Genomic DNA, 14,964 nt, shown 5'->3' on the forward strand with positions numbered 1-14,964 from the left:
TTTAAGATCCCAGAAGTGGAGCAAAACACAAAAACGCAGCAGATGGGTACCAATGCTATGTATAACTACTGAAGACTTAGCAACACATCCCTGAAGAAAAATAGGTTGGCGCTTGAGGTTAGACAGCAGGTTGGTGCACGGGTGCCCCTTGCACCATAAACTTCAGGAACGTACTTCAGGAGCAAGGAGAAGTCGCACCAAGCGGAGGGCTCCGGGGAAGCACGCACACGAGCCCTGGAATTTCAGGCTGCGAAATGACGGGGGAAAAGTCAGGACACCATTCTCATGCGCAGTGCTCCCCTCTCTGCCGGAACACTGGTTCAAACGTCAGGACGGGAACCACCGCCCCCCTGCCCGGGGCAGCCAGCCACCGGCCTGCTCCCGCCCCTCCTCTTCCCTCACAGCCTCTTCCCGCCTCCCGGGCGCGGCGGCTACGGGCGGCGGCGCGAGCCCCCGATCCCCCGATCCCCCGATCCCCCGGCCCCCCCGACACGAGCGCCCCCTGCCGCGCCGCGCCGGAACTGGGTCAGGCGCCCGAAGTGGGCCGAGGGGGCGGGGCCGCGCCGCCGAAGGGCGAAGGGGGCGGGCGGGCTCCTCCCGCGTCGCGGCGTGGTGACGCGAGGCGTCTGCGCGTGACGTCGCGGCGGCTTTCGTCCTGCTCCCGGTCTCGCCCTCGCCGCCCCTCGGCCCGTTCCGGCCTGCGCCCGCCGCCCCCTGCCGCCATGGCGAACGTGGCCGACACGAAGCTCTACGATATTCTGGGGGTGCCGCCCGGGGCCTCCGACAACGAGCTCAAGAAGGTGCGGGGGAGGGGCGGCGGCGGCCGGCGCCCGGGGAGACCGGGCGGCAGCGCTGTGGGGGAGGGGGTGGGCTCGCCGTCGGGCAGGGCCCCGCGGGGCGGCCGAGGCGGGGGGCGGGCGGTCCCGGGGCCGGCGGGAGGCAAGGGAAGCGGAGCCGAGGGAAGGCCCCGGGCGCGGAGAGCATGGCCTGAAGGCGGCGGCGGCGGCCTGCCCGGCCGCGCGGCTGAGGCCTGCGGCGGGGGAGGGTGCGGCGCGGGGAGAAGGCGCCCGGTGCCGCCTCAGCCCGCCGAGGTAGGCCGCGCCAAGGAGCCGCTGGGCCTGGTTTGCGGGCGGGCGCCGACGGCGCGGGGTAGGCCGCGGGCAGGGCCCGGAGGAGAGGGGGAGGGGGGCCGGCGGGAGGAGGGAGCACCGGGGCCCGGCCGTGCTCCCCGCGTCCCTGGCCCGGCGCTGCCGGGTCCCGCGTCGGCTCCGGGCGCCGCCGGGAGTCTGCTCCACTCGCCTCCGCAGCGCCGCGTCCCCCCCGCGCGGCACGGCGGTATTCGCATGCGGTGAAAGGCTTTTTGGGTGTAAAACTGCTCATGAAGGACCAGTACATTCGAGCTGGTGCCATTGTCTGCCCCACGTGTGGGCCTTAGTAAAGTTTCGTTTTGCTCATACACTTGATCCCTCCCAGGCCGAAAGCGACAAGGTAAGACAAAGAAGCGAGGTGAAAACTTGGAGCCAGGTTATCAGTATAACGATTCACTACATCCATTTCATTCTGTAGTGTATAAACCACTTTTTTCTAAAAGGACTTAATGACCATTTACACGTGAGGGAGGATAATTAACTAGACAATTTACTACAGTGACCTGCTTCTGCTGATGGGTGGTGCTGATATTAACAACTGTGCGTTACCCACCATGCTTGTGGTAGCCTAATTTGTGCAGGGATAGGCGATTGCAGTGTTGAAATAGTGTTAGAGGTGGAAGGCATGCGGTGAGAAGATAGTGCTGTATACCGAACACAATCAAGTAGAATATGTTTTTTTCTTACTCAATTGTCTTAAAGGTGTCTGTGTCCTGTAAGAATGAAAAACTGACAGCAGTTTTCCACTCAGATAACCTGCACTGCTCAATATTAATTGCTATAGATTAGACTTACCATGGAGTCTAAAGTTTCCATCTGCCTGCAACAGCAAGAAATTAATCTGTATCTTATTGTCACTGAGAGATCACGTGGATGCTTTATTAATCTGATATTTTAATCTATATAACAGTCTAGGAAGGTGAAAACAAATAAGTAATAGCTTAGCCAAAAGGGACTGAGAGAACAGGCTTTAACACTAATTAGTTAAGTTAACTTTTATTGAAGTTATTATATGGTGCTACTGTAGACTTTGATTCTGGATCTGTTTCTGATTAAATAAATAGTAGCTTCCTTTTGGGCCATGGGTAGTCTTAAGAATTGCTCTAAACTGGAATGCTGTTATCAGCAAAGACATGAGTGCTCTCTCTTTTTAAAGATCACCATGCAAGCTCCTTTTTTCCTGATTAGCTATTGTTATGTAGGTTTTCAGTTTAGTGTTCTGGGTTTTTTTAAGGTTAGACTCCTTAAAATACATGGGGAAAATCCATTATTACAGAATATGTAGGTTTGTGGAAGATTATGCTTTATTACTGATGGGTAATTTGTCCTAGAAGACCTATGATTTTTGTTCTTTATGCTTACTGTGGTTTAGAATATTTGGCTTGTAATATAAATGTTCTATTTTTGTTTCATTAGTTCCTTTTCAAACTTTATTTCTTGATTGTATGCAGAAGTACAAGTATTTCAAGATAATAATCAGTAAAGAGAAGTATCTGTGCAGATACAAAAAAGGAATCTTGCTTGTTCCAGTACAAAATGGAAAGTTGTGATCTCTGTAAAGCTTTGTATGTAAAGCTCTCTTAATGTTGTAGTTCTGACGAGCTAGCTTAGATGCTCAGTTCTACAAAAATAGAGCTTTTGAAAAATCCACTGTAAGAACCAGTGTTTCAGTTGTTTGCAGATGCATCACTGTAGCTTTTTTAATATGTATAATTGAAAAAAAAAAAAGATTGTATACCATGTAATTTATTATTCTGTCCCCTGATTGTTACTGGGGGGTGTTGAGGTGGAGTGGGGGAAGAGTTGAGGTCTTTACTGCCAAAACTCAAATTGTAGGAGGAGTCTCTGCCTATCCTTTTATTTGCTTTGATCCTCTAAAGTATAAGCAAAACAGATGAAGTACTGCTGTAGAAAAAGTGATGGTCCTGATAGTCAAAGTACTGGTCAAAAAAAGGCATTCCAAAAAATCTCTTCTGGAGATTTGGCTGTACTTATTCCCCCTACTGTTTTAGAACAATGAAGTTAAATAAAAGCAATGATCTGTACATTTCTGCACATGTAACTCATACACTTAGTTCAAAGTAAGCTTAAATCTTCCATTATTGATAGGTAAGGAAAAATAAAATTATTATTGTGAGGAGTGACTGATAGGGTCGAATGAGAAGCTGAGGCAGCCATTTTGTTAATGTATTGCTGTGGCTGAGGTGAAAGACAAATGGGTTGAAACTTAAGTTGTCATATTGTAGGTTTTGAGTGGGTTCTGCAGAGTAAGTAATTTTAATGAAAGTCCAATGTGATTCTTGCTGTAAGTTAATGAAGGTAAGCAGGAAAACTAGTTCTAGCTATTGTGGGGTATAGTTGTTTAAATCCAAGTGTAGTTAATTTATGCATATAGCGGTGTCAGAATTTTTAATGTATCATTTCAATGTATGAGTGATTTCAAAACACTCATTTTCTCACTTTGTTTTATTAGGATTTTCTTTCTTCCTGAAGACATTATTTGAGTTTCTCAGATAAGAACTAATTAACCAAAATTTAAACTAATTTTCTACCTCTTTCAACTAGGCATACAGAAAGCTGGCCAAGGAATACCATCCTGATAAAAATCCAAATGCAGGGGACAAAGTAAGACTTTTTTTTTTTAACTCCTGAAGTTTGCTATTACAGTAGCATCTAAGGGACCAAATACAGGTGTTGGGGGCTTGCTGTTACAAGTTGTTAAAAAATAACTGTGAGAGACAACCCTGTCTTGCCTACTTCTTCCCAATCTTAAAATCTACTAGTGTACCTCATGAAAAAATGCAGCAGTTGGCTGAGTCAAATTGGTTCAGAAGGTAATGTTGAGGGAAAAACTGCCTCTCCATTTGCTGAGATAATGTCAGCTGGCATTGGCATCTACCTAGGTATCTGAAAAAGACAGAGTCAGTTTTCCAAGTTTTTCCAATGTGGAAGAATGTATGTGTGGAGGTTAGTGAAACTGCTGCAGCATAAAACAAATAACATATGTGGGAAGGCTGAATTAGATTTGTTATGCTAATAGCAATTAAAAAAATGTCAATTAAGTTGACTCAGCTGATTCTCTTTAACAGAACTGATGTTCTAATGGTTGCTTAGAGGTGAGCAGAGATGACTATGAAAAGATACTCATTTGTTTTGAGGACAAACACATTAATATGCATTTTAGTAAGTTGCTCAATTGTTAGCATATTTTAAGTGCCTAACATCTTGAAGTCTGTGCCATTAGTATGTAACTGGGGTTTTTTTGTCTGTTGGCTACTGCAATATTGTGTACTTGGGGGTTTTCTTTGATTGGATTTTTTTCGTTTGTAAGAAAAGGGTCTTATGCTAGGCACAGTAAAGAACAAAGTCAATAAAGTTTTGCTATAAAATGTCATATTTTGTGATAAGAGGTAACACAACTAAGCCCAGGTCTCACTTTTAAGCCTTGCATGTTAGAGTGAGGGTGGAAAACTGTTCTGTTGTGTACCTTCGTAACTGGGTGTTCATGCTGGGCAAGAAACAGTAGTAAAATGCTCCCTTGAAGTTCTAAATTATCATGCACTGTTTTGACTCTGTTCCTCTTCTAGTTCAAAGAAATAAGCTTTGCCTATGAAGTATTGTCAAATCCAGAGAAACGTGAGTTATATGATAGATATGGAGAACAGGGTCTTCGAGAAGGTAGCGGTGGAAGCAGTGGAATGGACGATATTTTCTCCCATATCTTTGGTGGTGGATTGTTCAATTTCATGGGTGGTCAAAGTAGAAGTCGTAATGGTAGAAGAAGAGGAGAAGATATGATGCATCCGCTCAAGTGAGTATCTTGATACTGCAGTTTGTACTTTTCAAGCTTTCCTGATCAGTACTTGACTCTGCTAGTTTATATTCTTGATATGCTTCTCAGTTGAGATATTCTGCAGTCTGCACTTGCTTTTCAGACCTGCGTGTTGTCTGTAGCCCAGAAGGCAGTCATCATGAGTTGACTGGTTAATTTCACGATTGGTTAATCTTGTAGACTACTAATACTTTGCTTTGCCTGGTTATTAGCCTGTATATACTTTTGTTAGCACTGTTTTCCTTGGTTTTGCTCCTTAATTATGTTTGGAAGTTCTAATCTGAAGAAGTGCTCAATAACCAAGTATTACTTGTTAGCTGCGTTCGTAGGGAATCAGAGGTGCTAAGGCTCTGGAAAGACTTAAGCTGACTTGCAGTCATAGCATACTACTAGCTGGAACTAAAGTCGAACTGCATAATTAATGGAAAAGTGTGTGTGGTGGGTTTGGTTGTGTGCTTTTCTTTTTTTTTTTAAAGCCATGCTTGAATATCACATCTAATTGTGTTTTGTAGAGCTCTGCTTGCAGTCATGACTGGCATTTTGCCTGCTGAGCAGGTCCTTTCTAAGTTCTTAAGTTAAGCTGTGTCTTTCCTATCAAACCGTGCTTAGTAAAGTGTTTACTTTTACATGCTTGCTTAGTTTAGTAGCTAATACTGCACACTATATTATTAATTAGCTTTGGTTTTGTTGTTATTTGTAAACACTGATGCCAGGCAACCTTTTCTCAAGACATTGAGTTGAAATTTCTATCCACTAACAAACCCTTTTAGGAGAAACACTAAATGTGTTCATAAACGTCTATCAATATATGAAGGCTATTGGAATTTGATAGTGTATTCAAGAGCTTCTAAAAAAAAAAAAAAAGAAAAAAATCTCAATAATTAAGTGGCCCTGGGGACATGCCAACCCCTTCCTCACTAAACTGTCTCATGTGGAAAGCCCAAGTAGTAAGTATTGTGTATGTATTCTCATGTATGCATGCTATAAATATTGTCAGGACTGTCTAAAGAGGTTTGTTTCTCACCTGCCTGGTAGACCTAAAAAACAACAACAACAAAAAACCCCCCCGAAAAACTATAATAAAACCTAAAATGCTAGATCATCTTGATTCCTATTGAGAAACACAAGCAATCCTGTCTGGTTGGTTTCTTCTGATTAAATTACAGCTTTTCTCTGAAAATATGTTCAGGATTCCACATGTATATTAATATTTATGGAATAGTTTTTAATGACTACTTGTGAAAGCTAAAATGGTGCTTTAAAATCTTATTTTAATAGCAGATTTAGTCTTTCACGAAGATCTGTTTTTCTTTAACTTATCCTAGGCAAGTATTTTAATTACATGGGGAAGTAGGTTGTTAAATGATAACCCAGGAGAAATGCTTTATTTTGTAGAGTCTCTTTAGAAGATCTGTATAATGGAAAGACAACTAAACTACAACTTAGCAAGAATGTCCTTTGTAGTGCATGTAATGGGTAAGTTTATATTTTTGAGTTCTCTGGTTGCTTTGTTAGCATATAGTGTAATGAAGCATCTCCTATGTCAGATCCTTATCAGTATTTGACTTAGTGGAGCCTGCTCTCAGACTAGAAAATTGTTGAACTTGAATGATATTGTTGATGGAACTGGAACTATTCAAGGGCTTTGTTTGGGGGGTAGGGGGGAGGAGAGAACCTAATTGTAATTGGCAGTGCAGTTAGGCATGCTAACCTACTGATGTAGGGTGGTTTTTTTGTTGTATGTTTCTGAAAAACTTACTTTTCATGAAACTGGTGCTTTCAATTCCAGGCAGGGAGGGAAGGCTGGAGCCGTTCAGAAATGTAATGCTTGCCGGGGTAGAGGTGTACGTATTATGATCAGACAGCTGGCTCCTGGAATGGTTCAGCAGATGCAGTCTGTATGCTCTGACTGCAACGGAGAAGGTAGGCCAAGCTATTCTATGTTACTAAATGCATTTAGTTGGATTCAACCTCCTGGTTAAATCTCAGGAGGAACTTAACCAGGACAGTTTTGGTCCTGTCTAGTCACATGGGTCTCAATCTGATGTCAACATGGAGAAATCACTTTACTCAGAACAACAGCAAGATTTACAGTGTTTAATGTACTGAAAAGCAGCCTGGAAGCTTGACCAGTGGGGATTGATTGCTTTTAAAAACACTTAGATGTGAATATTACTTATTGCTATTACCGTTGTGTTAAAGTAAAAACCAAGATTTTGTTGTTTTAGGAGCTTTTTGTGGTCTCCTAATATCCAAGGACAGGTTTAGGTTAAAAATGGAAGCCCAATGTTGGATTTTAACTTCTTCAAATTAAGACGACACCTTTTGCTGAATTGGTTGTATTTCAGGGAACAACTTCAGCACATGATCTGCACTTCATGCGATTCTTTTTTAGAACTTCTACAGTTTGCGGAGTAGTAACGTCACCTTGTGGATTTTACTCTTCACAATACTTGGAAATTAGAGAGAGTTTGTATTTTGTGACTAGTAAAAACATTTGATAAATTGTTGTCTTTGAACATCTTGTTTTCACAGTTTACATACCTAACCTACATATTTAGTAGTTTCAACTGAATCATAATGTTATGCTTTGTTTCACAGAAAGGTGGTTTAAGCTGGCAAGTCTAACGTCTTAAGCCAAGTGCATCTGCTTGTGGCACTTAGAGCAGTATTGGAAATAAGTACTGAAATTGTACAGTGCATGTGGCCTAATATTTTGGTTACTCTGTACAAAGACAATAGCTTACTTGAAAAATAAAGATGAAGTAGAACAGAGAATTTAAGCTCTTTTGGATAGTCATCCTTCAGTTTGCTGGAAAAAGTAATTGCCTTGCTAGAGGTGACGGACAATGTGAAAAACTGTTCACTTTCAGAGCATAAAAGTGAAATCCCTTATGTGTCAGAAAATGTTAGATCCTTTCCATGGGAAAAAACCTATATATTGCTCTTGCATGAAACTGTGATTTGACCAGCTGTCTTCCCCCCCGCTTTTGTATGCAAGACTGTCTAGTTCTACTGGCTGCATAGTAGGTGGTATACTGCAAAATGTGGCTGTCAATGAACAGAACCTAGTAATCCTTTTTTCGCTGTTAAGAGGAATTAAGCTTCCTAAATTTATTGAAATAGTTTGAAGTTTGTCTTCTGACTTTTAAGGGTGGGGAGACACTTCAAATTGGTTTCAGCTTCATCCTTTCTCTTATAGCTGTCGTCTTGCAGCATAACAAGGAATGGAAAAGTAGGCTTTTTTTTTTAAGTGGTAAGGATACTGGAGTCAAGTTAAGACTTAAGGAACACTAGAAGCTATAGACAAAGTCTTGTTTTGCCTTTCTCTAAAGCACTGTCACTTTTCAAAATCCTTGATAAGACAGCTTAGAAGGTTATGTGTATCTTTGTATTCTCCCCCCCCCCCCCCCCCTTTTTTTTTTCTTCCCCCTCTTCCAGCTAGGGTAAGTTGAGCCTGGCTTTCCTCTTACGAGGAACTCATAAAGCAACATCTAAATCACTAGTTTTGTTGCGTGTATTCTTCAGCCTACTTTAAAATAGTTTTTCGTCAGAATCGGATGCAGTTATGAGGAAGTCTCTGAACTCAAAATTTGCCTTTCTTTAGGTGAAGTAATTAATGAAAAAGACCGCTGTAAAAAATGTGAAGGGAAGAAGGTGATCAAAGAGGTAAAAATACTTGAAGTCCATGTAGATAAAGGCATGAAACATGGGCAAAGAATCACATTCAGTGGAGAAGCAGATCAGGCTCCAGGTGTGGAACCAGGTGATATTGTCCTCTTACTCCAAGAAAAGGAGAATGAGGTAATGCTTTTGAGTTTATATTTTAAATGCTTTTTATCCTAGTCTTTAATATTTAAGGGATATAGATGACTGTTCATTTTCAAGTAATTCATATAGTTTCAGCTCTGGGAGAGGTGGTGAATAGCTTTTAATAGATTTATAGCAAGTAACGTTGCAGAAAAAACTTTGCAAGTCTGTAGCTGGAGGACATGCAGATTCTGGTGCTTCCTAATGCTAATAAAAGGTAGCTTTCTCAGGTGCGCTCAGGCTGAGTTTGATACAGTGGATGCAGTGAAGACCCATTCAGGACGTTAACTGCAATCTGCTTTGCTTGTGACACTAAGAAAATGCTAGGTGTTGCTTTTTTTTCAATGTCTTGTGATGTGGCAGGAAACTGCTATTAAAATCCCCAGATGGTGCATTCTATCTCTGCTACTGTGGTTGTGGAAATATAACACAGAATGCTGATGTTACTAATTCTTTTAACAAAACAAAGAAACACGATTATCTTATACTAGTTTGTTAAGGCTTATGCTTACTGTATTCTGGAGTATATACATTGCACTCTTGAATTAAATACTGCAATTTATCTTTTTCTGTGTTAAAACTCCCTTAGGGCAGAGTTGAAGTGACTGCTTCTTTTTTTGAATGCTTTTGTTTCGAAAGGCCAGGTATTACTATGATGAAATAAGAAATAGTTTGTGTTATACTCTGGAAAAATTGTTGAATGGAATGGTGTGTGTGTGGGTAGTTCTGTTGTGACACAAAGAATAGTGCTGGGTACAAATTTAAATTCCAGTCACATATTAAAGATACAATGTTCGTTATCTGAAAATTAGGTACTTCATAAGCTTTTCAAAGCTGTGTCAAGGACTGCTAGTTTGTCAATCAGTTTTGCATAGCTCTTTACACATTCTTCTCTTTCCTCTGTAATACTGGTTGAAACGTGGCATTGCAGTTGATTTTGACTACAAGGGAGAAACAGTCTGAAAGCATACAGAACAGTCAGATGTGCATGATGGCATCAAATTCCAAATGGTGGATGCCACTTCTGTCTTAGTCTTCTAATGAACTACATCTAGTTTTACAGTATTAACAATTCTGAAAAATACTGTACCTTGTGTCCTAGTGAGTAAAACTAGACTGATTTTTAGTGAAGCTTTTGGTGTTCTTAAAATTTCCTTTGAGGTGGGAGTCATGATTCTGCCAGTGAATAAAGCTTACATTTACTCTGATTAAGAATCTGGAGTGATGTGGCTTAAAGATCACTATGACAGCTGTGGACTAATTGATCAAAGCCCTGCTATAGATAAAGTTAGCTGAAGCAGATACGCGTGATGACTAGTTAAATGTTGAGAAACAAAGATGTGTTTTTTGTACTCCGGTGCAGGGGAAGTAGTGTCAAACTGTCATAAGTTTTGTTATAGGTTGCTTGTGTAGAAGATCTTGGGGGTAAGAGAGCACTGTTGCTATACAGGCCTTCATGTTTTAATTTGAACCTTACATCATAGTATATAGTGTGGTTTGCCTTATCTTAAATGACACTTTCACCAGGCACAAACTTTCCAAGCATGTTAAGCTATTTGAATTAACAGAATCGAGTTAACTTCTTACAAAGGCTGTTGCTCTGATACTGAATTTTGAGAATAAATAATAATTCTAAATAATGAGTCTTGTGGAGATATGATTATAGGACTAGAAAAGATATCTCCTGTTTTTGTTTTTTAGGTGTTTCAGCGGGATGGGAATGACTTGCATATGACACACAAAATTGGACTTGTTGAAGCACTGTGTGGATTTCAGTTCACATTTAAGCACCTTGATGGACGTCAAATTGTGGTTAAATATCCTCCTGGAAAAGTAATTGAACCAGGTAAGCTTGACCTGATACAGACTTCTTTGATTATGCTTTTGTGATTCTTGAACACTTAATCCCCTTCTTGTTGTCCCGTTAACTGAACCTTGGCTAGAGAAATGAAGATAATCGTCTAGGGAAAGATTTGTTCTGAAGTAGCACTCTCCAGCTTACTTCTCTTTGAATTACAGGTTGTGTTCGCGTAGTCAGAGGTGAAGGAATGCCACAGTATCGCAATCCTTTTGAGAAGGGGGATCTTTACATTAAATTTGACGTTCAGTTTCCTGAAAATAACTGGATTAGCCCAGAAAAACTTTCAGTAAGTGCTTTTTCAAGCATAAATGTGGTGGTCTTATTTGACAGCGTATGCAAAGTGTGTGTGTTGAACCTCATGTGCTTGCTTTCAGTGATAAAATTAAGACACAAGTACAGTTGTTCTTTTAATGTTGTTTATGGGCAACATGTAACTTGAAAATACCTATTGGAATATGAATTTATGGAACCTGTATTTGAGCTGTGCAGATGTTGGGCAGACAAGGGCAGGAGGAAGAATCTTCCTGCTGCCATGTGATTAAGTTTTCAGAGTGCAGCTGTTACTTACTGATTGCACTTTTGGTTGATGATATGCAGAGCTGTTAGTTTTCTTTAAATGTCATCTTCCAGTTGATAAAAATACTTTGGATACTTTTAAATGAGCATGCACTTCAGGGTTTACATCAGCTTAGACTTCTAAACCAAACCTGCTCTGAGAGGGAGTCTTGAAGTTGTGGGAAACTGGTCACTTTATTTAGCAGTTGTAGATGCCATACTGAATACAGTTCTTCTTTTGGGGCAGGAACTTGAAGATCTTCTGCCAGCTAGACCAGAATTTCCCAATGTAATTGGTGATGCAGAAGAGGTAGATCTTCAGGAGTTTGATACCACTCGTGGTTCAGGTGGTGGCCAGAGACGTGAAGCTTATAATGATAGTTCTGATGAAGAAAGCAGCCATCATGGACCTGGGGTACAGTGTGCCCATCAGTAAACGTTTGTCTAAAAAGTTGCACAAGGATTTTCTTTCAAATTTTGCCTGACTTGTTTTCAACAATCCAGCTGGATTGTATAAGTAATCCAGATGAACCAATGGACATCTATTGCTGTATGTGTAACTTTTAAATTGGTCTATAGTATCTACAGAGTGTAATTTAAACTAACCACAAGCTTACATCTTCATTTTGACTGTGTAGCAGAATAAAGCACTTGAAAGGAAGACGAGACTCCTTTTCACATGGGTTTTAAGTTTGTCCTCGTATCTGTGCTTGATTTTTACCAGTTTTGTGTAGATTTTAAGTTTCATATTTTAAATTCAAATTCTACATTGTAAAGTTTGTGTACAACTTGTCCTGAGGCTTGGTATTTGGCTGCACCTGCATAAGCTGCTACAAGTAGAATAAAGAATTTCATAGCCTGTATCTATCATCTAGATGCATGGTAAATGGGCTTTGCACATAATGGGTTTAGAGCTGACTGGGAACAATGGAAGACTAAATTAGAAGTGGTTGTAAGTTTTTTCTACCATCTTGTGAACGGTTTCTGAAATAAATAAAAGCAGTTGGTGTATAATATATTTCTTTTGCCTTGTAACTCTTACTTTTCCAGTGGCTTTAACTATTCTGTGTATGAAGAGACTATGTAGATGGTAGACATTTTATAAACACAGGGAGGATGAAGCTGCTTTTAAGACTAGGTTGCAGTTAGATAACAATTGTGTGCCACATATAAAAGTCTCTTCTTGAAATGAGATATGACTAAATGGGCATGGGGAAGGCTGTGGCCATGTCCCCTTTGTATGAAGAAAACAGAAGGATATCTGCATTCAATCAGAAGATAAAACCTTTTAAATGAAGACATTAAATCCCAAAATAATGGTGTCTTTCTCCTAGCCTTTGAGTCCAATTCAAAGCCTGATTCAGCCTGACTTCCTAGAGAAATGTTTCCAGTTTTAAAAATATCTTTGTAAAAATGAACACTATACCTGGCAACTTGTGGTTGCATGAACAGTTTGTAAAGAGATTGAGATTAGTATTAGTATCAAAAATTCTTGACCTGGAAACATACTAAATGTAGATGGTTTTTTTATCTTTCCAGTAGTTTGCACTTTCTGTTTTAAGACATAAAGTTCTCCAGCTTCAGTTCTGTTCCTTTTTATATGCTTTTAATTGGTAAAAATACCACAACAAAGCAAAAATGTGACCTTAAATAATTATCAGGTACAGTTAGTTATCCAAGCATTTTGTTACAACGTTAAGAAACCGTGCATGAAGTTCGGTTGGTAAGCTGTTTCTCTCCCTGTTGAAATGAGGAAGTTGAAAGATGCCTCTACTTTACAAATCTGAAGTGTGACTTGTTTAACTGTTGCTCAGATAGTTGTTGACACTTTACCAATGAGGTTGGAGGGACAAAGTCCAAGGATTTCATGTGCTTGGGTAGGCATTGGTATTTAAATGTTGCTGAACATCCTTGTTACAGACTCTAAAACTAAAGCAAGAATAAATACTGTTTGACCTGTATTTCAGTATTGACTTCTTATGCTGTAGCATTCTCATCTAGTGAATCTTTATTTTCATTTATTAAAACTTCATGTTGCTTTTCATGAAGCCATAGTTACTTACTGATCCTTTATCCTGATTGATTTCTCCAAGAAGTCAGTCATCTTAACCTGTAATGCTTTAACAGTTAAAATGCCTGTCTTCTGCCTTTAAGTAGTAGCTTTAGGATTTACCTCCTTGGAAAACAGAGTATGTATTCTAAACTTTTTACCTCCTTACTTTCAAATTGCTTTTTTCAAGGGTATAGAGGAAGGGAGTCATGGTAACTTCTTAGATAGCATGCTGAAGCAGAGGGGAAGTTGATGACTGTAGGTAGTGCAAGTTAGTCTAGTTCTGTTTCAGTCCTGAGATTGCATTAATTTAGGTTCCTGACAGCACCATCTTTCAATGAGTGGTAGCTTCTTCAGAGTTGCCTTTATTATATATATCTCCTGCTCTACTAAGAGGGTATCCCTTTACAAAGTTGTAGTATAGAAAAACTTCACATAAATTCACAATCTACACTGTCTGTTTCAATATTTAAGTTGCAAGTAATATACTACTACAGTTACTAATGCTTTAGTAGTTTACTGATGAAGTTTCATGCTGAACATAGCTACTCGTGCTTTAACTGGGCCATTGTGACTCCCATGAATAATCAAGTAAACATTAGTTGAGTGTTCTCAGTAATAAATAGCTGCAACTTAAGTACTTATTTTAAAGGTATTACTATCAACAAATGAGTATTCTGTGTGTTGGGGGAGGAAGAAAATGTGATCACCACAACTCTGTTAGAACCATTTCTTAGTTGATACTTTAATATCGGCCTCAATAAGCTGAAAGGAAAAAAATCAGGAAGTCTTGTCTAGCTTTTGTGACATATCTATTTCTGCATATACAGTGACTAAAATTGACCTAAAGTTGACTCACTGAAAGTCTTATCTGTCCTCTTGAGTGTTTAATTTACCAAGGTGTTCACAGGGAATACTTATTCATAAGATACTGACAGTGGTGTGGTTCTTATTCACATAAAAGATGAGGCTATGGTCTTTTGACAAATAGGTTTGCAAAGAAGTCAGAAGTAATCAGTGGAAGAAAGATTACAACTGTTTGAAAAAATGAAACGTGTCAAAGACTTACCTGTTAACATGCAGCAATTTCTCAGTCCTCTAAATAGAATGTAGTAGGAAAATTGTATTTTAGTTATTAACCCATAACATTCCACTATAACTTTAGGCTGATGCAAGTATGAAGTTCAATCACTGTAAAGGAGGTGTGGGGCATTTAATTGTATGCCTCTTACCCAATTTAAAGGAACATTGTAGATATAAATGGAGTTCTGGAGGCTTCCTAGCTTGGTGACAATTCATAAGAATTACTTCAGTTGATTGAAAAGTCCTTGTGCTTAGTTAGTGTATATGCTGTGAATTTGCCCTTTGTGTCAGGGCACAGAAACACTTTCCCAGCTCTTGGTAGTAGCCTTTTAGTCACAAAAAAGCAGATCTCTACATTGCAACTCAGAAAATACTTTAAGGAGAGCAGGCTGGATTAAACACTAGCAGCTATTTTTGTAATATGACTACCATCACACCTAAACCCCAAGTGAGATCCACGACAAAAGTTAGGTGGGCTGTCTTGCAAAGCACACCTAACACTATACCTGAGCTTAGATGTTAACTAAGCTTTTTATAAAGAAATTGGAAAGGTAGAATTATTTTCTTCTGCTTTTGTATCCTTCTCAGAGATAACAGGAATTTAATAATACACATCACATTATAA

The 14,964-nt window shown here is 40.0% G+C and overlaps 1 protein-coding gene across 1 annotated transcript; it reads left to right on the forward strand.

Annotated features, from left to right (window-relative positions):
• Window positions 1-611: 611 nt before the first annotated feature.
• DNAJA2 (DnaJ heat shock protein family (Hsp40) member A2) lies at window positions 612-13,167 on the forward strand. The gene is made up of 9 exons (XM_075510692.1): window positions 612-800; window positions 3,714-3,773; window positions 4,736-4,959; window positions 6,376-6,456; window positions 6,770-6,903; window positions 8,588-8,784; window positions 10,492-10,636; window positions 10,810-10,937; window positions 11,454-13,167. Exons 1-9 carry the CDS (start codon window positions 723-725, stop codon window positions 11,640-11,642), a joined length of 1,236 nt encoding a protein of 411 aa, XP_075366807.1. The 5' UTR covers window positions 612-722; the 3' UTR covers window positions 11,643-13,167.
• Window positions 13,168-14,964: the final 1,797 nt, after the last annotated feature.

Source organism: Mycteria americana, chromosome 8, assembly GCF_035582795.1.
Source record: "Mycteria americana isolate JAX WOST 10 ecotype Jacksonville Zoo and Gardens chromosome 8, USCA_MyAme_1.0, whole genome shotgun sequence".
Classification (NCBI taxonomy): domain Eukaryota; kingdom Metazoa; phylum Chordata; class Aves; order Ciconiiformes; family Ciconiidae; genus Mycteria; species Mycteria americana.

Coding starts and splice junctions, on each gene's coding strand:
- DNAJA2 (XM_075510692.1), top strand. CDS start 723: ATGGCGAACGTGGCCGACACGAAGCTCTACGATATTCTGGGGGTGCCG. Junction 3,774..4,735: donor ATCCAAATGCAGGGGACAAA/GTAAGACTTTTT, acceptor TTCCTCTTCTAG/TTCAAAGAAATAAGCTTTGC. Junction 8,785..10,491: donor TCCAAGAAAAGGAGAATGAG/GTAATGCTTTTG, acceptor TTTGTTTTTTAG/GTGTTTCAGCGGGATGGGAA.